Source organism: Protopterus annectens, chromosome 8.part0, assembly GCF_019279795.1.
Source record: "Protopterus annectens isolate FY-2018-M chromosome 8.part0, PAN1.0, whole genome shotgun sequence".
Taxonomy (NCBI): domain Eukaryota; kingdom Metazoa; phylum Chordata; order Ceratodontiformes; family Protopteridae; genus Protopterus; species Protopterus annectens.
In genome coordinates, this window is record NC_056741.1 from 1929027574 (window position 1) to 1929054515 (window position 26942).

At 37.8% G+C, this 26942-nt stretch overlaps 1 protein-coding gene across 1 annotated transcript in view; it reads right to left on the minus strand.

Annotated features, from left to right (window-relative positions):
* Window positions 1–16715: 16715 nt before the first annotated feature.
* The window catches only part of LOC122809730 (partitioning defective 6 homolog alpha-like), a 504909-nt gene continuing 494682 nt past the window's right edge, over window positions 16716–26942 (minus strand). The window contains exon 3 of the mRNA XM_044081436.1: window positions 16716–20973. Within this exon, the coding sequence (XP_043937371.1) occupies window positions 20147–20973 (827 nt within the window). The 3' untranslated portion in view covers window positions 16716–20146. The remainder of the gene's footprint in view (window positions 20974–26942) is intronic.

Sequence of the window (26942 nt, forward strand, 5' to 3'; positions counted from 1 at the left end):
ACTAGCTAGTGATATCCAAAGTTAAGATTTATGGTTCCTCCTCTATGGAATGCAGGGAGCCACAGATGTATACTTTGCCCCCCTCCCCCACAGTGCTCATAAAGGTTATACTGCCAGTTAAGGAGTTCATTAGGGGAGATAGCTATTAATCTGATTACTTTTTACCATGAGTCTTACATGGACAACATTCAGCTTTGTCTCTCCTTTATGCAGGAATCAGAGTGAGTTGTTGCTATGCTGGAAGACTGCTTGGATTCTATCCATCAGCATGTGCTGTGAAACTGAATGACATGCACTAACACCACCTTGGGTTTAGTAAGGCTGAGCTCCAAAGTTTGTCCATCAGATCTTCTTCACCCCCCCCCCAACTTTATTATTTACAAAATGGAATTTGTGTCATGTCCATGATCTGTAGGTATTTTTTCATGACAGGCTAACACTAAAAGATTAGGTCTTGGGTGTCGTCAAGACATTACATTTCTGCACTATGAATATTGGGTGGATCAGACAACTTCCTGGGTCATGGCTGAAAAGGGTGTCTCAACCAGTCCACCTACCTGGTTACTAAACAGTATGTAAGTAAAGAAGTAAATAAATAAAGACGATGATCCATGCACTGGCATAATTTCATCTGGATTACTGTAATGCTGTTTTCATCTTGGGCTTTCAGACTGTGGACTATCATCACTACAGCTGGTGCAGAACACAGCAGCTGGGCTACTGACCAGGATGTCTCATACTTGTCACATAATGCCTGTTCTGCATGACCATCAAGAACATTTCCTTTAGTAAGCAGCCCAGTTTATTAAATATAAAGTTTAAATCTGTACTGCTACTTTACCCTTGTCTACTAAGATGACAATATCAATACCTTGTGTTTAGTGATCTAGTTTTGTTTGTGGATACATAATTTAATGTACATTTTTCTTTCATTTTCACACTTATTTCATCTTTGTGTCCCCATTCCCATAAAAGATTTCTTCCTTTTCATGTTCATGTTTATATAAGTGCCCTAGTCTAGGCACTTTATAAATATTTAAAATCACAAACTGTAATAACAAGATAAAAGTACAGAATTAATACTAATTAATAAAAATGAATCCACTTCATGCCACGGTGGTACAGCGGTAGCGTTGTTGCCTCACAGCAAGAGGTTCTCCTGTTCGATTCTCAGCTGGAGTGCCTTCTGTGTGGAGTCTGCATGTCCTCCCCATGGTCGAGTGGCCTCCGAAAGACATGTGTGAATGGGCGTGCCTTCGCTGAAGGTTGGGCGTCGGGCTGGCAACTCAGCACCATAAAAATCTACTGCCAATCATTAGCGGGCCGGAGTTCTGCTGTGGTAACCCCTAACCGGGAAAAGCCGAAAAGACAAACAACAACAATAAAAATGAATCCACATAATAAAAACAAAGGATGAAGCGAGAATTAAACAGTTTCCATCAAGGCTATAACCAAAGCCTAGTCCCTATACACCAACTCAGAAAAGTAAGGGTTGAGGTATCACTTAATTCCACTAAGCATCAGAGACTCCCTCTGCATAGCTGGTTCTAAAGTTGCAATACTTGATAATGAAAGAAGCAAACTCATGAAACTCTTAACCAGAGTTTCATAGCTGTCAGTGACCCCATGGTGGCTGAGCTTATGGAGATACCCGCATTAGTAGTGGGGCAGCAGAGTTCTGCCCTAGCTGTGGGCAAGAGTCCATCAACCCCACATACAGGCCACTTCAGTAATACAATAAAGAAACTAGGACTTGCAACAAGAGGTCCCTATGGAAAGAATGAGGACTACAAATGCGATCCTTGGAACAGTGAGCCTAATTGTCATTATATATATATGAAGTCTGAGATAGCAGTACCACAGAGTACTCCCTTTACTGCAGTCTTGGAGTCACTATACGATCTGGCAGTACCACAGAGAACTCCCCTTACTGCAGTGTTGGAGTGACTATATGAGATGGCAGTACCACAGAGTACTCCCCTTACTGCAGTCTTGGAGTGACTATATATAAGTAACAGAGTCTGCGAACAGAACCCTGACATCACAGGATGCCAGAGATACTTTAATAGCAGTAGAGTGAGTTTTCACATTCACTATTTTGTTTGTAAATCATAGTATACTTTTCATAATTACAGGACTTGCAGTTAGGATATGCATACATGCATCATCATTGAGAGGTCTGCAGGCAGTGTGGTTTATAGTGCTTAATGAGTTCTGTTTTCCTAAGATGGAGACAGGACAATTAGTAACTGAGATCTGGTCTGTCACTGTCAGCCTATCAGTGGAAGTTATGCACCTTCGATGTAAGTTCCAGTATATTAACACAAAGGGTGTCATCTGGGGGCAAAAGAGGTGCTGCAAATCTCATAAAATCATGTGAGCAGCTACATCAAATATCATGGAAATAGTGAGTTTCAACAGACTGCAAATCATTCAGTTGTGGATGTTTTTGCTATTAACCTACTTAGAGCAGCATAGTGTCTCATAAGAGTTAGAGGCAGAGATACATGTTGTCAGCACAGCAATGGCATTGCAGACCTGTCTCCCAAATAATGTCTCCTAGTAGAAACATAAATGACAAGCAAAAAGGAGCCCTGCAGTAATATAGTATGGTGAAGGGGAGTTAACCCCTGACATATGTTCATCTGGTGAGACAGGAGGCAATCAATTTCAGCACAACTCCTGTGGTGCCACAGTAATGTTGCAAATGTTCCAGTATGATCACTTGGCCAACCTTGTAAAGTACAAACAGATCTCACAGGACCAGAATGAAATATAAACAATGACCCCCCTGCTCACTAGGTGATCATTAAAGGCACTGTTGAGGACTGTCTCTATACTCTATTATACAGAGACTAAAAAACATATTGTAATGCAGCACTGATGTAGTTGTACCTGAATTATAAATCCAGTTGCATGTACAAGACCTCGCCAAGAATCTTACCAAAATGGAATGTTTGAAATAGGTCTTTCATTACCCAGGACATTGGGGTCTAAACCAGCCTTCTTAAAGAAAGGGAATAATCAGGGTCTACTTCATAAATGATAGAAATACTCCAGCCCTAAGTGAGGACACAATCACCTGGCAAAGGACTGTGCCCAGAGACACCTGACAAGATATCACAAGCTGACAGAGCAAGTATGTAGTCTACAAGGCAGCTGCATGCATAATGTAAACAAGAGGAACACATTTATCATACTCTGGAATGGCAAACTTACACCCATTACAGGGTGGGGTAAACCCCCAGGACAACACAGAGACTCTGTGACTGCAGCTAGTGAAACAGTTAATCTGATTGAGTCATACTTTGAGGAGAAATACAGTGGGGTTTGTTCATATTCATCAGCAGATCAAGCTTTCTCATAAGGTACACTGGGATACACAGCTTCCCCTTGACCCTGGAAAGAGCAGCTGCCTGATTTGCCACTGCAGAGATGCTCCAGAGCAAGTACAAAGACTTCTCCTAAGAAATCTCTGGTATTCAGAAAAATGCTTATCCAGCAAAAGTCTGTCCTCCAAAAACTCACTATGGTGCAATATATGCTCTAACCTTCAACAAGCCCCTTAATAAATTCACAGATTTCAGGATCATACAATGCCTAAAACAGTGCAGTCAGTTAGACATACATACATACATGACATGAAAGATACATGAAATCTGAATAACAGGAACTACACTACTGCAGGTAATGATGCAAGACAGAAACTAAAAGGCATTAGGTGAACAGACTCAAATTCCTACAATGCACCCATCCCTGTTCAGGCGGTTTGACCCAGGGGTACTCAACCATAAACTAGACTTAGCAATGGCCCGACTAATTGAAACGTTTCATCACCAAATCAGAGGTCATTATATCATACTGGAAAATCAAGAACTGATTGTGTCGGTATCTATGATTAGCAGTGAAAACTACCTGACACACCTGAACCATGTTATAATACAAAGGAATTATTTTACAAGAGCTACAAACTAAAACATTTTAACATTAAACTCACCTAATAGCATCCACTTCAGTGAAATCAGCATGTTGGAGATGAGAAAAATATGTGACAACCTGAAATTAAACAATCATACTTCCTGTTGTAAGGTGGATGAAGAAATACCAACAGTTTGTTCCTGTACCCATGATAAACTCAAAAGAGATGGTGCCTCTAGGTTTAATGGTCTTCACTTCAATAGCTGAGTGATACAAAGCAGCAACCACCTATGCCTGATTTGGCTCAGAGTGATGCATAAGACAAGTCAGTCAGAATTATGGCCACCAAAGTTGTTATCTAACAAGGCCTTGGTTTCAAACAGCATTTTTGAAGAACATAGCAAGATTAACATGATTCCAGATATACTTGTTATTAATTGACCTGACAATGGAGTAAAATACCCTCACTGGACCTGATGACCAGGTGCTACCTATCTGCCTCACATAACTAGGGGGATCTGTGAGTGCATAACGCAGAACAGTATTACATTTGCATGATATTTGGCCCCACAGCAGAGGTCACAATGCATTTGGTATGGGCAATGGACCTGAGCTGTAGAAGCTACAAGGAAACTAGGAACATATACAGCTTACATCACCTGAGTTGAACTTACGTTAAAAAATACTGAGCTGTATGTTAAATTATAGATACCACCTTGCTTCAAACAAAGGCACTCCTGATCTATTAGCACATTAAAACCTCCACCTTGCATCTGCAAAATATGCACAAGCCACCAATTACTATCATCTAATGGCACCCTCCATCCATTAATGTTATTGTAGTTGCTAGCACTGATGCAATTTAAAATTTCCCACACTGTATTATCAAAGGCTCTGCTGAAAATACTATACAGTGTCACAGGAGAAATTTCCAGACATATCACTGTTTAGCCAGACCACGGTGTGTTTACTTCATACCTCTCAAGTGTACCTCATTACGAGGAACTTACCTCATTTGGGGTCTTAAAAAGTTCATGTTCCTCGAAGTTCCTCAAAGTTCATACTGAAAGACTCTGTCACACATTCAGTGTTAGAAACTTTTTTAAGTGACATCCATTGTAAATAGAAATGAATCATATTAATTCATTAAACAATCTTCTTTATAAGTAAAACCAGCATATTTTAACCATCCTATACCTTCCTAGTTGATGTTGTTAGTAAGCCATTAATATGTGTTCCACATTTTGCCCATTTGTTCCACGTTATGAGGGCGAGTGTTCCTCATTTTGGAGATGGAAGGTTGAGAGCTATGGTTTACTTTTATTCTTGCATTTGAGCCTTTATGAATATTTTGTATAAGTTGTATAAATTGAACTGAGGAGCAGTCTTTTTTAGAATGGAACATAACACCCCCATGTACTCAATCAAGTGTCCCACACCAAGGAGCCTTAAATACCATTTTCTGGGATTCTGGTTATCCTGTTTCAATAACAACAGTCTAATAATGTTATTAAACATTTGTTGCAATCTGCACCATTTCACACTGAATCCTATGAATACGTCTCAGGATTACCTTTGCAGGTCTGTTTGTCAACAGAAACATAAATATTTTGCAGGATTCACCTGCTCCTACTGCTTAATGACCTCTAGCTCAATTTATCATTAGAATGACGGCTCTAAAGCATTAAGCCATGATACTAAATGCAAACCCTTCTGATGTCAAGCTAGTAGGCAGTTAGTACTGCAAGTACATCAAAATATGAAATCTAGGGTAACACGCTAAATGTGACAAAGTACGCTGGGAACGTCCATCCCACAAAGTGATCAGTGACTATGTGAGCCACCCCACAAAGTGATCAGTGACTATATGAGCCGTCCCACAAAGTGATCAGTGACTATGTGAGCCGTCCCACAAAGTGATCAGTGACTATGTGAGCCGTCCCACAAAGTGATCAGTGACTATGTGAGCCACCCCACAAAGTGATCAGTGACTATATGAGCCGTCCCACAAAGTGATCAGTGACTATATGAGCCGTCCCACAAAGTGATCAGTGACTATGTGAGCCATCCCACAAAGTGATCAGTGACTATGTGAGCCGTCCCACAAAGTGATCAGTGACTATATGAGCCATCCCACAAAGTGATCAGTGACTATGTGAGCCATCCCACAAAGTGATCAGTGACTATGTGAGCCGTCCCACAAAGTGATCAGTGACTATATGAGCCGTCCCACAAAGTGATCAGTGACTATGTGAGCCATCCCACAAAGTGATCAGTGACTATGTGAGCCGTCCCACAAAGTGATCAGTGACTATGTGAGCCGTCCCACAAAGTGATCAGTGACTATGTGAGCCGTCCCACAAAGTGATCAGTGACTATGTGAGCCGCCCCACAAAGTGATCAGTGACTATATGAGCCGTCCCACAAAGTGATCAGTGACTATGTGAGCTGTGCCACAAAGTGATCAATGACTATATGAGCCATCCCACAAAGTGATCAGTGACTATGTGAGCCGTCCCACAAAGTGATCAGTGACTATATGAGCCATCCCACAAAGTGATCAGTGACTATGTGAGCTGCCCCACAAAGTGATCAGTGACTATATGAGCCATCTCACAAAGTGATCAGTGACTATGTGAGCCGCTCCACAAAGTGATCAGTGACTATATGAGCTGTCTCAGAAAGTGATCAGTGACTATATGAGCCGCCCCACAAAGTGATCAGTGACTATATGAGCTGTCCCAGAAAGTAATCAGTGACTATATGAGCTGTCCCACAAAGTGATCAGTGACTATGTGAGCCATCCCACAAAATTAACTCCTGAATATTAGCACTTGTCATCTACCCAGCTTTCATCTGTGAATCCAAACAATAATCTGAGATACCCTTACCCATATTTAACAGAAATATATGGCTGCTATAAATACACATACAGAAAGTGAAAATTAGCTCATTTATCTTAAAAGGATGCTTATTATTTTCTGATACCAATCCTGATTATCCTCAACAGAATTTCTAGTAAAACTATGGAAGAAAACAATCCAAAACATTTATAGTTTTAGAAAGCAGTTTTATTTGCCAATATATATATTTGTTCATAATTAGATTACTATATACACATATATATTTCACAGTATTGTACACCTAGAACCCTTTATCTTTTAAATATTATAAATACAATACTTTTTTGATTTTCAACAGCTAAGTGATACAGGATTCCAAGATCAGATATGGATCACAATATACAAAAAGTACAATAGTAAGAAAAATACTGTCCTTATATAAAATGCTCTCATATACAAAAAAAAATCACCCAGTTAGATAAATGTCTCAGTTTTTTTTCAGTTTTATACAGATATAAGGTATACATAGTAACCCATAATATCTAAAATTAAGTAACTGGGATGATATATCCCATTATCAAGCAAAAGGAAATTTTTATCTGTCATAAAAAAGAAAAAAAAAATCACTAAATATTACTTTGAAAAAATTTGAATCTTCCAAGAACAACAAAAGTGGATAAATACATACTGTGCTATGCTGGTGTGTGTGTGTGTGTGTGTGTGTGTGTGTGTGTGTGTGTGTGTGTGTGTGTGTGTGTGTGTGTGTGTGTGTGTGTGTGTACACACACACACACACACACACACACACACACACACACACACACATATATATGTATATATAAATATATATACTGTCAGTATTCATGTGTGTGCATATGTATATGCATGTATGTGTGTGTGCACATACACACACATACAACACACACACACATGCATACTCTTTCTGGTTTCTATATGAGCACAATATATATGACAATTCATTCTGATTTTCTCATAGGCACACTCCAACTTAAAGAAAATAAGCATATAAATAAAATATTTAATTAATCTATCATTTAAACCCTGCTGGCTAAAAAGTAGGCATTATGTAATAATCAACATCAAATATAAAATTACATAAAAAACAAAATGTACAAAAATAGACGAACACTTACATCGCAGAAATCATGTTACTGAGTTGCCTGTCATCGAAAATGCATTCTGTGTTAGCACTTAATGACATTTGTTATATATATCACTTGGAAATCACATTTCAGGTTAATCATCTATGCTATTCACATTAGGAGTACCCTTGTGCTGAGTACGTACCATATATGTACCTCTGATGTAATTTTAAAGCATCATTAATTGGCTGCAGGTACTTTTTGTTAACAGAGTTGTATTATCCAGTGTTTGTTGACTTTTGTTTTTCACTGTAAGACTGTTTAGTAACTTTTCCTTATTAAATAAGTAGAAATAGAGCAGTTTATTCCTCTGGAAGGTATCCCCTCACATGCAGCAGTTTCATGCAGACATACATTGCAGGTTCACTTATGTTTTAAACTGTAACTTATTTCTTTGGTAAGGAATTCTTTTTAATAACAGTAACTCTTTCTGCAAAGCATGCCAGCTAACTCAGAAGCAAGCATGACACTGAGTTAACGTTCCTGGGTATAAAACAACATTTCATTGCGTGTTTCATGTCCCAGACATGAATTAATTCATGTTAGCAAGCTTCCAGTTACAAAGTATTGCTAATATGTATTACACTTGTGAAAGTTTTCCTTTGTCACATAATGGTTACCAAATGAATGTGAATGGTTATATTTTATCAGAGTAATTCAAACAAATCAGAGAAGCTAAAAACACTTTTTTTGCAATAACTGCAAAAATACAAGTGAACAAATACCAAACATTTTGCATCTGATGTGGCTGAATTTTCCTTCCGTTTCTAACATGAGAATGGTATAAACTAGTTTTCCTTCTGTGAAATTATTTTATTAACAACAAGTAAACAGACTATTAAAATTTGAAAACTATGATTCACCGATATTTTGATGGTTTCTTAGAATTCTGTTCTGGTGAAAATTTGAAATTACACAAACCAGAAGCGGCTATAAGGAAAGTGCATAACTGAATATAATCAAACACAATGTCCATTATAGAAAAAATATAAAGCATTCAAAGATACTCTAGTTCCCCCCATGAAATATTGTCATCGGTGAGAAGTCTGCTTAATTATGAGGTATTTGTTCTTGAAGTCATGACATTAAACTTTCAAAGATCATTATGGGAGCTAATGTAACAAGTTTGAAAAAAAAAAAACAAGTATTATTTCTTACACAAATGGATGTCTGAGAAATATAACGAAGCTGTTAATCTTTAATTTATAATCAGATGAACTATACTCTAAAATGGAAATAAATAAAATACACATAAATATGCCTGAAAAAACTGCAGTCTAGGCTATTTAACCTTTGTGCACACTCTAAATGGAAATAATGCCCTAAAAACTGATATTCTTATGAGTACTTTGTTAGTCTTTGGTGCCTAACTGATATGTATTGTAAAGAAAAAATAGCTCTGACATATGTTTAAATTTATTCTAAAACTATGCTATAACTATCAACATGTTTACAATCAACTGACACTTTAAAGTGTAATTCTATCTCCATTAAACTGCAAAAAAAAAAAAAAAGAAAAGCTAAACATAAATCATTTCTCATTCTAAAGAGATGACCTTTGTATCTTTTGAGAGTGGGATCACATATCCTCAGTGAAAATGAAAAGTGCACATCAGAATCTTGTTCAAAGTTATGAACAGCTTAATATGACCGATAGAGGTTTTTCATTTATTGCCCATTTAAAGATTCAATGATGAAAGGAAGACCTTAAAACAACCAATACAGACACTCACACTAATCATTTACTCACACTTAAACGTAAACAGTTTGATTAAGCATATCACATTATAACTTTCATAGCATGACACTTAAGGATACCTATGCATTATCACCTCATACAAGAAAAAACTTTTTTTTAAATCTTATCGTCCTATGAAATATATTTAGTTTCCTTAAGCATCCTGCCAAAAAAATGTATATAAATAGATAACACACATCAAGAAAGGCTTCTGTCTGAGGTGAAATAAATTCCTTGAAGATGAAGTGCTTCAGCTTCTCTCCTGTTGCCTTACAAATTGATATGCCCACAATTTTTCATTACAAACATGACTCCTACATCAGTCAGGAAACTATTTTGCAGTACACATGCTCCTTCTCAGTATCATTTATTTGCTCATCTTATACTCTTTTGACTTTTTCCAGGAATCATTTCAGCCACACCTGTGACCCATTGCTTGCTATAAAGGTGCAAGTCTTACAGCTGAAGAGTACCTCTCAGCGAGGTGCTGTTTTCAGTATTGTTACATTCAGCAGGGTGGTTGCTTTTCAAAACGCAGTGATTACTCTGCCGCCAAAGTACCCAAAAATATAAGCTATATATATATATATATATATATATATATATAGAGAGAGAGAGAGAGAGAGAGAGATAAAACATTCCTACAGTTTTAGCAGTGATTCACATTTCAGCAGTATTTTAGACATTCATACAATGTGTTCTGTACTTTAAATTACGATCATAAAATATTACAAAAGCAGGCACAAAAATATTGTTTGTGCATTTTCCTGTGCTTGTACACAACAGTGCCAGAGGAAAAATTTTAGATAGTGACATGATGCGTAATCCAAACAAACAAATCCAAACTGCAACTCAGGAAACAAATGAAGGCTCAAAGACACAAAGTCTCCAAAGCGGAATAAAAGTAAAAACAGTTTTATTACTTTGCAACTAAACAGTATTATACAAAAATAAATGGTTAAGAGCTTTTCATCTTAATTTAGAAGACTTCTTCAGACCTACAACAGTAGCCCCTAAAATAAAATAAGAGACTGCAATTTCAACTTTAATCAGTGTTGATCGACTCAACTGTAATGCTTTCACAAATCAACAAGGGTGAAGCAAGCGTAGATGTAAAATGAGAAATATCTTTAAAAGATTTAAAACATGAAGTGAAAAACCTGCATTCTTTTATTCAACTACAAATAGAGTTGTTTAAAAGACAGTTAGACAAAAGACTTGTCTAGTGCATTAAGCTCTTTAATTTCAGAATACAGGAAATGGAAGTGACTTCATTCAAACCTGGGGGGGTTATAAGAGTTGAGATGCAGTTGCCAAATCAACTCCTGTCTTTCCAAAATTAGATGATAAGGACCCCCTTTTAGATTAACAATAACGTGACAAATCACTCTAAAGTGAAAGTGGTGTTTTGGGAGTTCAGCACAATGCCTTGCCAATGCGTTAGAAGGTGACTTTTTTCTAATATAGTATGTGTGCTCATAAATCCTCTCTCTTAGTTTTCTGTCCATCTTACCAACATAATATGCTGGACAGGCTACATAACTAGCCAGGCAGACAACATATTTAGAGTTACAGTTAAATCTACCCTTAGTTTTTACCTTAAAGGAACCTGCTGTGAATTCTGTCCATGTTGCTATATATCTGCAATAGTTACAGCTACTGTTGTAGGTCTGAAGAAGTCTTCTAAATTAAGATGAAAAGCGCTTAACCGTTTTTGTATCATACTGTTTAGTTGCAAAGTAATAAAGCTGTTTTTACTTTTTTTCCACTTTGGAGACTTTGTGTCCTTGAGCCTTTGTTTGTTTCCTGACATAATGCGTATCGGCAATGTCATCATACAAATATTTATACATAATAAAGATTATGGGTCCCAACAAACGTTTTCCACTCTGTAAAAAGAAAAGGTCTGCAACAATCTAATATCTGTGGGAAATCTGTTGTGGTATGCACCCCCTACCACACACTGACAACTGGAATAGTAAGCCATCTGTCTTAAAGAATTACAAATAACAATCACTTCTGCATCATGTAGAGGCTGCAAACATATTACTGTTTTAGTACAGTAGATTTTGCAAGGCTTCTGGCCATGTTTTCTGTCAGTGTGAGCTCGATTACCATCACCAAATATTGTTTAACCAACAGGATTTTGGTTCTAGAGGCCATTTTGTGTTGTAGATATGAAAGTCTTGGATACATTCTGGTTTTTGCTAATCATGTCTGGAGATATGCTAGCAAATGTAGTGTAGATTCCAGTTTAATATGTTATACCTCTGCAGCTTCTATAGTGTTTTATTCTATTTACAAAAATGGTATTTTCAAAGCAATCTGGTGTATATGTGGTATTTTGTGAATCATCCAACTACAGAGGCTTCTTAACACTTTCCTAAAAAGCTTTTATACTCCATAAAAGTGGTCAAGTAAAAATTAACAGCTAAACTAGCTATGTAGTGAACATACAGATATTAGCCTGGGTTTGTTTATACAACAAAAGAGTTCAAACAATACAAACACAGTTCAAGCCAGCAGGGTTTTGTCTGTGCATAACAGCAAGCAATTTTACATAATGCCTATATACCGTTAACAATGTTCCAGCAATGAGGATTGTGTAAAGAGCATTTAAAAAAAAGCATTCCTATATCTCAGGCAATATTCATCAAGTAGTGCTGAAATGGTAATTACTAATGCAATCGATTTTAATACTAGAACAAAATCCACTACTCTTATTGATACTTTAGGATACTGTATCAGATTCAAAATGCTTTCATAATTAAGGATGGAAACAAAATATCCAGGCAAATCTAACTTTGTGAGTTTATATGCTTTCAGCGTATGCCTGTATGCCTCTGGAATGAGAAAATAAGCAATTGGATTAACACCTTTCATCACTTAATATAATTGAGGAGCTTGTAAACATAAGATGAAGAGGTGAAATTAAGTAAAACGAGACTGTAGCACAAATGAACAGCAGAGGGCAGTAGTGTGTGAAAATGCAGCACATAGTCATATTAAACACTACAAAACACCAAGACATCTAACAAATTTTCCCTAGTACAAATAATAGCTACTTGGAAGTACAATGCAGCTTGTGATCACATACTTGTAATAAAATTTAAAGTTTTTAATCCCCACATAGATAAAATAATATGTTTTAAAATTCCCGCATCACAAGGAAGTCAAGAGTGAACCTCCTGACATTCACTCTTTTGGGAGGGATGTTCATTGCATGTTAATGATGTTTTGGGGGCTTACAAAAACTAGTGATCATTTCTGTTAATGATAAACATAAGCATTATTATTTTGTTTTTGTTTAATTTTGAAACAGGTGCATGTGTGTGGAAGTTCCCAAACAATTGTAAATCAGTTAGTTTCTTTTATACAACTAATTGCTTACAATTGTTTATCAATTCACATATTAACTACTCAGTAGTTTTCTCCCTGAATGAAGTCAGTACATCCAAGCAGGAACTACTGACTGAGACAAGATAATCACAGCTGATTTAGTGATACTTCGGTGAAGTGCAGGAATTTTTAAATTTCTTATTTTATCTCAGCCTGGATTATAAATGCTTCATTTTCTTACAAGTAGGTACAAGTATGAAGATATATTGTGCTTCCTGGTAAGCATTTTTGTACTGAGGAAATAACATTAAACGATATTTAAGTCAGACTATAAATGCAATTGTCTGACATTTTCTTGCCCATTAAGAAGGTATATCTTTTTTAATAGATCTGTCATGCGTCAATAAGTGAAGTACATTTAGAACTGTAAAGAACTAGGCTTTCTTCCCTTGAGTACAAAATGGACAATTCAGATTTCCATAATTTAACTACCTGGTCACTGCATTCCATAGGCTAATGCTGCTAATGCAGTTTTTAATTGTACTTCTGTACTGGTTTATATGTTTTCACAGATTTCCCTCTTCTTTGTGTTAATACGAGTATGGAGTTGTTATAGATAACCTTTGGTGGGAGTGGCTGATGCCCTCCACCACAAATGGGGGTTGCAGGGGGGCTTACCACCTGCAAAAATGCTTACATTTAATTGTTTTCATCAGACTGAATCCCTAAACATGGTAATGTAAAAAACACCAAATTCACAAAAACCAGGATGAACTCCAGAACAAACACGAAAACCAGGATAAACTTCAGAACAAACACGAAAACCAGGATGAGCTTCTGAACAAACACGAGAAGTTCGTTGTGATTAAAACGAAAGAAAGCGCTTAACTTTTTATCTGTGTGGACAGTCATCATTTTGTCTTTTTTTCATGGTTTTGTTCTGAATCCCTAAACAGTTGTACTGTGCGTGTTAGTTCCTTGCCAAGTTTTAACTATTTGAATCATAGTGGCAACATAGTATTATGTATGCTTCTTTTTGGATTTTTTCCTTTCTAATCAGAATCTTTTCTAATGTAACTTTCTTACTCCATATTAATTTTAATTGCTTCAGAGTTTCCTAAAGTATTCATGAGTGACGTCAACATGAACCTTTACTCAAGTCTGCTCACTTGGAGCACAAATATAAATAAAGTTAAATAAGCAGGATTTACCAAGGGATTGTAGATAATGGTTCCACTTAGAATGGCTGCCACATAAGTGGCCAACATATCACTGGCAGGTCACGTGAATGCTGTTTTTATGACCATATTTGGGCAAAAGTCAGCATTCATACACAAAATGCTGATTTTTAAAGAGATTAAAAAAATGCATTTGCAACAGTAATGAACAAACTCAGATGTGACCTAGCCTCAATGTATCTATCGCTCTATTTATCTGTCTATCTCTGTATATGTAGGAAGCATGCATGGAAATTTTTTACAATATTCTGTTTTAGCCATTTGTTTTGGTTTTACCATATTTCATCTGGGCTGGGCAGGTTCAAGGAAACATCAACATAAAATGTTTTGCTGCTGAGAAATGTAATTCATTGTCAGACTTGTCCTGGATGACCTGACAAATGTCATTCTATAGGTGAATTTTAGTTTGCATGTTTACCTGAGTTATTAGCTGGGACTGCCTTCTGTGCTCTTTCTGGCTGAGAACATGTTATTTTCCAGTGAAACTTCCATTAACTTTAACTTTGGGCATATTCTCTGTCACAGTACTTCAGCTGGTGGTCACTTATGAAAGAAAATGCAATCCTCTGCTACTACTATAATGTATCATGGGCGTGGAAATACAGTGACCTGAAAGGAGATTAAATGATGATGTGTGGTACAGCTCCCTACAAGGTAGTTTCAGGACTTTCAGAACAGTTGTTAAGTGACTGCTCACCCACAACCACAACAGTGCCAACCAGTCACTTGTAAATCAAGCCAGGTTTTGCCATAAATAAGGACACACTGGGGCATCAAAGGAGATGAATAACATAAACCACAACACAATTTCCCTTAATTAGTTTATCTATTTAGTGGATAAGTGAATTTGCCCACTGCAGATACTCTTTGGCCATAATCTTGGGCATGGCAGTAAGGATACATTATAGATTAGTTCATAGATTAGTATTAGGCTAACTGCCCTTGTGGGCCATTTTAAGCCTAGCCAATTACCCCATGTGAGAATCAAACCCTGCACCTTGCGCCTGCAAGGAAACACCTTAACCATTACATCATCCTCCCACCCATCTTCCCACGGATAACTTTAACTTATGTGGATAGATCACAGAGTAGCCAGTTCAACCAACATGTTCTGCTAGACGGACATAACCAGATTACCTGGAGAAAATGAATGTAGGCAATGGAAGAATATTAAAGTTCAACAAAGGTGGCAGCCAGAAATTCATGACTTCCAACCATGAAAGTGTAAGAAAAACATTAAGCACTGCAACACTGTACCAACTAATGTACAGTTCCTTTTAAATGTGTACTACTTAATGCTCATTTGTTTTTCTTTCGGCTTTTTCAGGTTAGGGGTCACCACAGCGGAACTCCGGTCCGCTAATGACTGGCAGTTGATTTTTATGATGCCGAGGTTCCAGCCTGACACCCAACCTTCAGCAAAGGCATGCCCATTCACACGTCTTTCGGAGGCCACTCGACCGCGGGGAGGACATGCAGACTCCACACAGAAGGCGCACCAGCCAAGAACCGAACGGGAGAACCTCTTGCTGTGAGGCGACAACGCTATTGCTGCATCACCGCGGCTTCTAATACTGTAATAAATATTTACTCTCCTTGTGCCCTATGTGTCTGTATTCTGTAACATTCAGTGGATATTTTCCTACATTCAGTATCTCACAAAATTAGTATCCAGTTAGACCCTACCCTTCCATATATCTTTTTGATTTATGTGTGCTAATTTACGTAATAAATCATTTTTATCCTCTCCCTGGCTTGACCCCTGACCCTTAGTTCCTGATCTATTAGAGTCTTGTGAGTTGAGGAATGGATGTCATTATGAAGGCAGTATTTTTTTCTTGTTAATTTTGCAAGGGAATCAAAACTTGAAAAGTGTATTAACATCTCCAATGGGAGTGGGTCTGGGGGCTATGGATCTAACATGCAATAACGGCTTATGTACATTCCACATGTGGTCCCATGCCTGTGACAATAAGGTGTCTGCTCACAACTTCATCGATGCACTCCCCTCCCATCCACTGGTTGCTGACACTAATTAAAGTGCTTGTAGCCAAAACAACATTCTTCAATCTGTGTTAGTGGGTGTCTGGTTATGGCAAAGAAGAATTACACTCCCCCTGAGGAAAAATGCCTCTGCATGTTTAGTTCTGAACACATACCTTTTGGGCTTAACAATTACTGTAATAAACCCATTGCAGAAGACAAATTTCAGTACAGCATGAGCTATTTAAACCACTGATGACATACTCTTTGACTTGAAGTACTCTACAGGTATTCGGGAATTACATGGGGAGGAGAAAGTGCAACACTCCTTAGTCTCGGCAAGTTAACTTCTGTTTGCAGTACAAAAAGTATTTGGCAAACAGTTTTAGAAATTTAGCAAAGCAAGTCACAGTGCTATATCAAACAAGCTGTGGGGGTATTTTCTTTAAAAATGCATTCATATCATTTTGTCCCTCATGACTTTTAAGATTTGTTCTTCACTGGGCCAGTTTCTTCATCTTACATAGTATTGCAGGACATCAGGAGGGACAGACATCATCAGAAAAGGGGCCTAGAAAATCTTTAATGTTGCAACAGCCCCAAAACTCCTCCTAAGCGATCCATAATGTTCCTACAGGCCAACCTCTCCTCAATATCCAGGGATTAGGCATCAGTATATTGGCACATTGACTGTTAATGACATACATACACACACACACACATTCCAAACAAAGAGTAACAAGAGGTTAATACTGGATACTGAATGCTAAAGCCTGGAGCTGAGAAAGAAAAAAAAACCTTAAAACTTAAACACCAAAACTCTTCTTCCTTAAAAGTGAATGTTACTTCCAATCATAAGACAGGCACAGCTTAAATGGAAGCTGTGTTGAGAGCCCATAAAAGCTTGCTTATCACTGGTATGCTTATATTTACAACCTGCTTGTCTGTGCTGAGTATATGAATCCTAATGAAGACTATTAAAGCCTCAATTATACAGTTTTCAAGTATCAAAAAAGCTTCTCTGTGCTGGGTATGTGAATCCTAATGAAGACTATTAAAGCCTCAATTATCTAATTTTCATGTATCTAAAAACTGCTTAAAGGTTTCTGCTTTACACATTCATTTATTCATTCCTTTACCAGGTAAGTGAACTTGTCCTCCACAAATCCTTTAAGCCAAGACCCAAGCCACAACAGGAGGGGTAAATGCAGTGTGAATGTAGAATTTAAAGAAACCAGTCAGCATGTTGTCAGCAGGTGGAAGAAAACAAAAAAAAAAAAAAAAAAACTTAAGCAAACTCAGGGACTGCAGGAAAACTCCACACAGGTGACCTGACCATGGACCTGTAAGGCAGAAACCCTAACACAAGAGCCAACATTTTGGTTTTCTAGAGCTGTATTATCAAAACATGACTTATGACTCTGTAAACAAAACAAATATTTGTTTTTAAGTCAAGGACACATTAGGAAGAATGGGCAGTTGATGACACAAATTAATTCAGTAGTCCTGGGTTTGATTCCCTCATTCTCTATTTCTGAGCAAGTCACTTAACCAGGCAGTCCTCCAATGTCACCCCTAAAAAAGATACTTGTTCCTAGTAGGTTTACCTACTTAACAAATAAAGAAAATTAAAAAGTGACTTTAGAAGCTGACTTCTGCAGCACCAAGAAGTCCGTTAAGCTAATTCTGTGAGATGAAACTAGGCATGTTTTTTACAGGAAACCTACTTTAAATCAGGAACAGATTAAGTAGATAAAAGTATAATTTAGAATTCATCTGAAACTATAAGGATTCTACACACAATCATCCGATATTCACAGTATGCTACTGATCGCTTCCTATCCCAAGGATCTTTTAGCTAAAATGGTATAGCCCTGTACTAGTGCATAACTGAAAATAAGGCATGTTGATATGGTGCCTTAGTTTATTTTTTTGACCCCTACTTCTGCTCCTGACTTTAGGCCCTTCCACATATCTCACAGATGGAAAATGAAAGGATTATGTAGCAACCTGGCAGTAGCTTTTTTTTCTTTATGCAAATGACCAAGCATTTGGAAGGGGCAGTGTCGTAATGTTTCAAATGTATCCCGCTGAGCACTTGCCATCCCTATTGACACTTGGTGTAGTGTGCATGTTTGTGACATTTCACACACAATGGCTGTTACAGGGTACTCCAGGAGTGGCAAAACCAACTCTCCCTCCCTCAAGAAAAGACAGTCAACATCAGCCAGTTGATCCGACTTCCCACCCCAGTTGTCTTTTCCATTGACTGGGCCTGCTGCTTGAACCTGAACCATCTGGGTCAATGTTAGAGCCTTGTGTCAACATTTTATGCTACACACACTTCATGATGAAGCTGGGCAGGTCTTTGCTTCATCCCACATGCAGCTGGTTGCAGGGGACTAAATCAGCATCCCTTCTCTCTCTGCAAGGACTGCTGTGACTTCAGAATTTATTCCAACCTTTCCTGACACTAAATGCCACTAACAGGCACTTTTGTAGTCCCCTTGACCCAGTTTACATAACTTCATTCAAACCTAGATGATTACTGTACAACCCAAATGCATAACCAGTTAAGCAATCATGGAATAGCCATTAAACGTCTTTGAATAAATCACCCCGCTACAGCTCTTACATCACAGCAGGCACACACTTTCTTCCTTACCTAACTTCAGTAGTGTTTTTGCATTTTCATTAGCGTGTACAAGGTAAGAGTTATCCATTTCAAAGATATTTAATGTTTCACGCTCTTTTTAGCCCTTGTTTCAACGTGTTCAGAGTGTGTGCCATTTCCTGACTCTTCCATCTCCCATTTGAAATTTAAACAGGCAGGGACAGATAATTTCTAATACATAGATTAAAAGTATGTTTTTTTCTGTGTATTCTTGGGCAACAGAATATAACTATATCCTTCAAACTTCAGTAAATCCACAAATATGAAATAAAGACAGAAGATGCTTGGATTAGCCATTAGACCTCCCAATTATATAAAAGTGTATAAAAGACTTCATAGTCCACCTTTTAGCTTTATAACATGAGTCTTACTAGTTACACAGTATGTGGCTGATGGCAATTACTGGTCTGCTGAAAGGCCAGGGAATTGTGCAAAAAAGTAAGAAAGGTATGTACAAAAAGGCTTCCCCTGATGACATTAACTGTCCCTCTCAATAACTCTGGAACAAACAACTGTGCCTTCCAGAATCCATCAGACATGCAAAACTGTGATATGTGGACACATTATACTAAGCGATGAATCCACATGGAATACTGACAGTTTACACAAACGTCACACCTAAAAGAAAGTGTACGCTTTTCAGAATGCGGATTGTGAAAGAGGTTTAGATCCAAAGTAAGAAATGGGTTATGAGTCAACATTAATGCTGTTATTCTAACTTCACACACTAAACAAAAATATAAAGGCAAAATAAGGACAACAATGACTTAATAATATTACAAAAAATGTCTGCAGTCTTCATGCCCAGTGATCCTGTAGCAGTGACTTTTGCAGCAGTTTTAAGACATGCACAAAGGAAAATGAAAAAGAACGGATGTTTTCTGGTTAAAGAAAATCAGACACTTTAGGAGTCCTTCACACTGCTGTGATGGTTAATGTATCATGACTAACTGTTTTTTGGATTAAATTATTAGCTGTTTTCATTTTAGAAAATACAGTTCTATATATGTGTCTAGCACTCATGAAATTAATCTCGCATGACTGACATTTCTTTGGTCTGATAAGTACCAATTATAGGGTTAAAGTAAAAATGCTGGATACTGATTGCTTTTAAATTCATCACTGAAGCATTAAATTACAAGACACTGTTTAAAATATTGTTTGGTGAATTAATGCCTGAGAAAGAGGAATATAACTTTAAATGCCCTCTTGTACGAAAAGGAAAAAAAAAGGAATGTCTAGAGTGAATTTTAAAGTGTTATCACTGTTCCATCCTCTCGCATACTGTCCTGGTGTATACTAACTTTGCTAGGACTTTCGCCATGAGTGTTCAATGAATTTACAGAACCCTTTCTCTCCAGTAATGAATTGTGAAATGCCAGGCTTTGCTGGAACCTTTTTTCTAGTTCACCATTAACAAAATTGTGATTTAAACTCCTAGGGATGTACTGTGGCACACTGTCATTTTCGATGATAATGTCCCCTTCATCATCACTCTCTCCTTCCGCGGTGCTGTAGTTACTGATGTAATGTGAGGCTGGGCTTGGTGTCTGCTGACTAGGGGTACTGTCCGTTGACATTCCTGAGCTACCCGATGCCTTACTGCTGCGGATGACGTTGTTTCTCTGGTTGGCCGGTTTGACGGTGATGATCAGGTTATGACTGTTGGCAACCATCATATCTGTCACCTGGTCAAGTGACTTTCCTGCGACATCAATTCCGTTTACTTCCAGGATCTCGTCATTTACTGCAAGAAGGCCTGTGCTTTCAGCAAGGCCTCCTTTGACAAGGCGAGAGATGAAAACTCCTGGGACCTTCTCAACTCCTTGAGGGGTCACACGCACACTGACACCATCCCGGATGTAAAATCCTAGAGGTTTGTCTGAGCCATGTTTATGAAGTCGCACTCGCCTGTGTGTCTCAGGAAGGATATCTACATCAATGATGGAGGAGATCTGTCTGAAGTCTTGAGGCATACCGATCAGGATATGAGGCTTTGACTTATGATGAGCTGGCCGGAGAAGCCCTTTCTTTTTCCTCTGTAGAGAGTTGGTGGCAAAAACACCTGTGTCAGCTTCTGCTGTGAAGAAAAAAAAACAGTAGTTCAGATCCTTAAATATGAATAGTCTCTAATAATATAAGAAAGCTTAACGCCTTTTGTTAAATAGAGATAATGGCAGTACGGTGACTTTATCATCTTCAGCATATTTTGTACACCTTTTAAAGTAGTTCGATAAAAACCTTGATTTTTAACTAACAAATATATATTTAACTTTCAATTATTACTAATGAATAAAAATCCAGTATAAAGTAAAATAAATGAATTATTTTGTATGAATAATTTATGAAACAACTGTGCTACAATCCTTCTTAACATCTTATCGGCCATGTATATGTGTTAAACAATGGCTGACTTTGCAGACAGCTGCTACTTTTGTAAATATGACGGAGTTTTGGAGTTCATCCAGGTTATATTTTGCAAAAGCTAAACAATGCTGGGCTCTATTAAGCACTTTTGACTTGTGCACTAACTAAATTTGCCAATGACTGTTAAATTAGGTGTTAATTACTATCCCCCAGATGTAAAATCAATGCAGGTAGAATTTATCCTTACACATGAATAATCTACAAAAAAGGGCTTTTAACTGAATGCAACAAAGTACAGTAGTGTCACTTGGTAAAAAAAAAAAAACTTGCCTACAATTTCAAATATAACCAGAACCCCTCTCCACAATAGTCAGGAACTTTGACACCTGGGTCAACAACTCCCTCTGCTTTGACCAGCACACAACTACAGCAAACAAGATATGCTGCTATCTTGTCCAACTGATTTCCAAAGGCATATCATCCACATCAAAAGAAATGGTCATCCTTTTGTATTCAACTCAACTTAGACCAATGACAGAGTACACTGGCCCTTTTGGCATGTACCTAGCTAACCATATCATGCAACAAGAAAAGCCCCAAAGATTCCTAAGTAATATGACTACTGGCCCAAAAAAGGCCCCAAAGACTCCTAAGTAATATGACTACTGGCCCAAAATAGGCCCCAAAGACTCCTAAGTAATATGACTACTGGCCCAAAAAAGGCCCCAAAGATTCCTAAGTAATGACTACTGGCCCAAAAATGGCCCCAAAGATTCCTAAGTAATATGACTACTGGACAAAAACTCTTAGCTACCAGGAGAGGCTTGAATTTCTAGCCCTATACTCGTGTGTCTTATAGACTCCTATGAGAAGATTTAGGTCTTGTATTCCATGTCATCAAATACCCCCCCCCCCCCGTTACAAAGACATGTTTCTGGAGCATTTCTCGCCGGGCCTCTGCTGAAAATTGGCTTTGTTCCAAGTCACACTTTCCTGGTAAACAAATGTTAAATAAATAAAATAAATATTGGATCTTTTGTACCTCTATAAGCAAACATTTCCACTAACACTTGAATTAACACATAAATAAAATGTGTTGGAGAGACAGGTATCTTGCTAAGAGGTTGCCCCATTATAAGAAAGCACTACTTTGATATGTTATACAGAGTGAGACTCTTACGTCATTCAAGAAGAACCAGGATGATTGGGTAGCATCTTCAAATTCATCCCATGCCTAAACTATTTTACTCTCCTGAAATTACAGCTCTTGTGATTCATTGTGTATGTTAACTGAATGTGAAGCTTTTCTCCCAAGGCCGCCACTTTAAAGGGGCTTTTATGAACTCAGTTAGATGACTTCTTTCAGCTTTTCCCAGTTAGGGGTCACCACAGCAGATCACCTGTCCACTCATGATTGGCAGTAGAGTTTTACGGTGTCAAGTTGTCAGCCCCGTGCCCAGCCTTCCATGGAAGGCATACAGATGCATGCACTCATTCATGCCTAGGGCCAATTTAGAGTGTCCAATCCACCTACAGTATGTCTTTGGGATGTGGGAGGAAACCGGAGCACCCGGAGGAAACCCATGCGACCACAGGGAGGACATGCAGACTCCACACAGAAGGAACTCCAGCTGAAGATCGAACCGGAGAACCTCTTGCTATGAGGTGACAATGCTAACTGCTACACCACCGTGGCTGCCCTATGAACTCAGTTAGACTATCTCAGTTAAATGAAAATAAATATATGTATGTACACATACAGACAGATAAATATAAATACATGTATAAAGCAATAAAATAATTTTAAAAATGTACCTTTAGAAATAATCATCAATACTTGAGCACACATTTGCAAAATTGTGTCTGATCCTAAGCACACCCATAAAACTGCATAACATAGAAACTAAGAGAAAAATATAATGGACTCTGTCATGGTTCAAAGTGTAAAGCAGCAATGGCCAAACCATGGAATAAGGAGTCCATAACAGAAAACAGTAATTATATATGACCGTGTATAACAAGGGTCACTGAATATGAGTACAGAAGGCAAAGCAGCCTGATGACCTCATCAGCCCAGAATCACACAGCTCTGCAACAGGTAAGGGCCTAAAACATTTCATAGAACCTGACGGTGTAAAATTATGCATTATTTAAGAAGCCTGTTTTGTAAACACAATAGAGCACTCTAGGTATGTGCACTCTGTTCAGCATGTGCTCAGGGGAATAATGTCACTCAGCTTCTTATAATGTCATACCTTTTATGTCCCTAGCTGTGATGTCACTCAGCTTCTTATAACTTAATACCTAGTAAGTCCCTATCTATGATGTCACTCAGCTTTTTACTGCTTCCTACCTAATATGTCCCCAGCTATGATCTTACTTAGTTTTTTACTGCTTCACACCTAATAAGTCCTTAGCTAGGATCTTACTTAGTTTTTTACTGCTTCATATCAGAGCTGTCAGGTAAGAGGAAAAGAGGAAAGCCGAAGATAAGGTTTATGGATGTGGTGAGAGAGGATATGCAGGTGGTTGGTGTGACAGAGCAATAGAGCAATATGCAGAGGACAGGAAGAAATGGAAAGAGATGATCCGCTGTGGCGACCCCTAACGGGAACAGCCAAAAGAGAAGAAAAGATATGTAATATGTCGTCATTCAGCTTTTTACTGTGTCATACCTAATGTGTCCCTAGCTATGATGTCACTCAGCTGTTTACAGCTGCAAACCTAACATGTCTTTAGCTATGATGCCACTATCTATGATGTCACTCAGCTTTTTACTGCTTCGTACCTAATATGTGTTATGGGACAAGACCAGCTTATTAAAATGTATATTAATTTCAGTTTATTAATGATGCTCTAATATGACTGTTAAAAAAAGCAAATATAATTTGCTTGCAGGGCTGGGAAAAATACAGCTTCATAAGCTACAGTATTACTGTTCTTTTTAAAGTGCATTCTTTTAGTATGTAATAATAGAGAATAGTACGTGCTGCATGAAGTGAGGGATGTAGTTATTACAAAAAGGAATTTGTTAGCTTGACTCCTCCAGGCTAGGAGTGCGTTGTTGCTAGGGCAGGTTTGAAACATCCAAGGTCAGAAACACGACCCCTTGGAAGCAGGTGAATCATGTATAGGAAGGTGTTCACCTGAAGTCTGAGGCGAAAATCGCGAGGGATGAGGACATTTGCAAAGTTTTGTATAGGACACAGTCATTATAACATAATGAAATTGCATAAGCAGTTTGATAAGAAAATGTATAAAAATACAGTTTTGTATGTAAAGTGAGAATGTTTCATCAAGTGCTATGAAGACTAACTCCCAGCGCTGTAAGAATAAAATTTCTGTTTGCACATCCTGAAGTGTTGTTCCTGACTAAAGGCATATAAGGTAAATTCTTAATGTTATTTATTTATGACTATAACATATGTCCCTAGCTATGATGTCACTCAGCTTCTTACAGCTTCATATCTAGTATGTCCCTAGTTTTGAGGTCACTCAGCTTCTTACAGCTTCATATCTAGTATGCTTCTAGTTATCCAATGTAAACATTGCATGATCATGCACACACATGCAAATTCACAATTTTTCTTTTTGTTAACACATAAGAAAAAGAATTTTGCCTTTGTATGTGATGACTACACACATTTTGATTTGTCTTAGCAATATATATATATATATATATATAAATATATATATATATGTTGTTTTTTTTTTTGCTTCATATTTGAAAAAGGTGATGCAGACCTTTTTACTAAGGTATAACTGCACAGTATGACACCCGTTTGTATTGCATGTGTTTTGCTGATAAAACCTTGGGCTTTTAAAGTTCTAGCTTACAGTTATTATTGTTGCATTCTGTCAACCCCAGCTACAATGTTAGTTGGAGTAAGGCTAGAATTCATAACATTTCAACTCCTAACACAAATGAATTCCCTGCTAAACAGCTGACATTACTGAAAAACATTTTGCACTGTACTGTATGTTTGTATTATTTTTTCAGCCAGACCCACTCTGTGGTAGTCAAACGTTGACTTACTTTCATGCATAACCCCCAAAGGCATTACATGTGTTAATTAGATGTGTGCTCCATGGGTGGTAAAATGTGACTTTAGAGACCTTTTTTAAAAGGTCTACAGTGCCAGCTGAGAGGAACTCCAGCACTGGGCTCATGAACAAGTACCACAGGGAGAAGTAGTTGCTAATGACAGGTTCGTTTATCACCAGTAGGCCCTTTCATCTGTGATGGAGCCTTTTCCCAGGTCTGTGTCAGTGTAAGAACTCTTTGTTAAAAATTCCATAAACTGGGACGATCCGACAGCTCCCCAGGAAGCTCTCACCACTTTACCCATTTCCCTTACCTGTGATGACATAATGCATCAACTCCTTATGAGAATATTTCATCAACGGCACAGGCTGCCCTCCCACTGTGCAGTTTAATAGCTAAATATGACTTCAGTGCCAGGCAGTCTGAAGTTAGCACAGCTAGATCCCTGTTTGTGAAGGAATGAACATCACAGCTTTCTACAGTTTCCTGAAGTCTACGGAATGAGTTACATTTCTTATCAGACCGTTATTTTCAACCTACTTAATCTACCGGAGATGAAAGTTTCTCCTTCAAAACACGCTCTTTGTTTAAAAAGAGGGAAAAATGCACATTAGCAGACTGTTTCAACAGTCATGCCTTATCCTTTGCTGTGGGATTTTTACCTAATGAATACATGTTTTGTTTATTTGGAAAGGCAGGTAGTTCGGTATGCTTTGCAACCCTGGTGTACAGGAATAGCCCACAGAGATGTTATATATTACTGACTTATCTCCTGAGTTTAGCCATTGTTTATTTATACTGATTAATGGATGGATGTTCCTCATAAATATCACAGCTTATAGGACACACAACATTCATTAAAAATAAAGCTGCTACACAAGCAAAGTGTTATTTACTAAGTAAAACTCCTATGCTGCAAAGAGAGAGAGACTACATAATGCCTCTAGATCATATTGATAACATGAAGTTCTTTAACATTCTTGGATCAATAAATACCATTAAATACCATTTCCTGTGTCATTCCCTACTGTCTATTTCTTAATGGTTTACTACCTTTGTTTTTGATAACCATAGAGTACTGTGTGTGTGTGTGTGTGTGTGTGTGTGTGTGTGTGTGTGTGTGTGTGTGTGTGTGTGTGTGTGTGTGTGTGTGTGTGTGTAATAAACATGTTGGGTATGAAACGGTAATATGTTTTTACAGGACAACTTCTTTGCCAGCTTTTCAAACCATTGTGTGCTGTGAATTATTGAATCACTGAGCATGTGCAATAAGCTGAAAATTCAGTCTGTAGTGGCCTAAAATGAAAAAATAAGGTCTGTAATGGGCTACTCCAAGCAGATGATCCTCTATAAATATAAGTATTCATCTGATCAGCTTTCTAGTATTTTCTCTTCCCAGCAATCAGACAGTGCAGTAGTGTGTGTGTGTGTGTGTGTGTGTGTGTGTGTGTGTAATAAACATGTTGGGTATGAAACGGTAATATGTTTTTACAGGACAACGTCTTTGCCAGCTTTTCAAACCATTGTGTGCTGTGAATTAGTGAATCACTGAGCATGTGCAATAAGCTGAAAATTCAGTCTGTAGTGGCCTAAAATGAAAAAATAAGGTCTGTAATGGGCTACTCCAAGCAGAT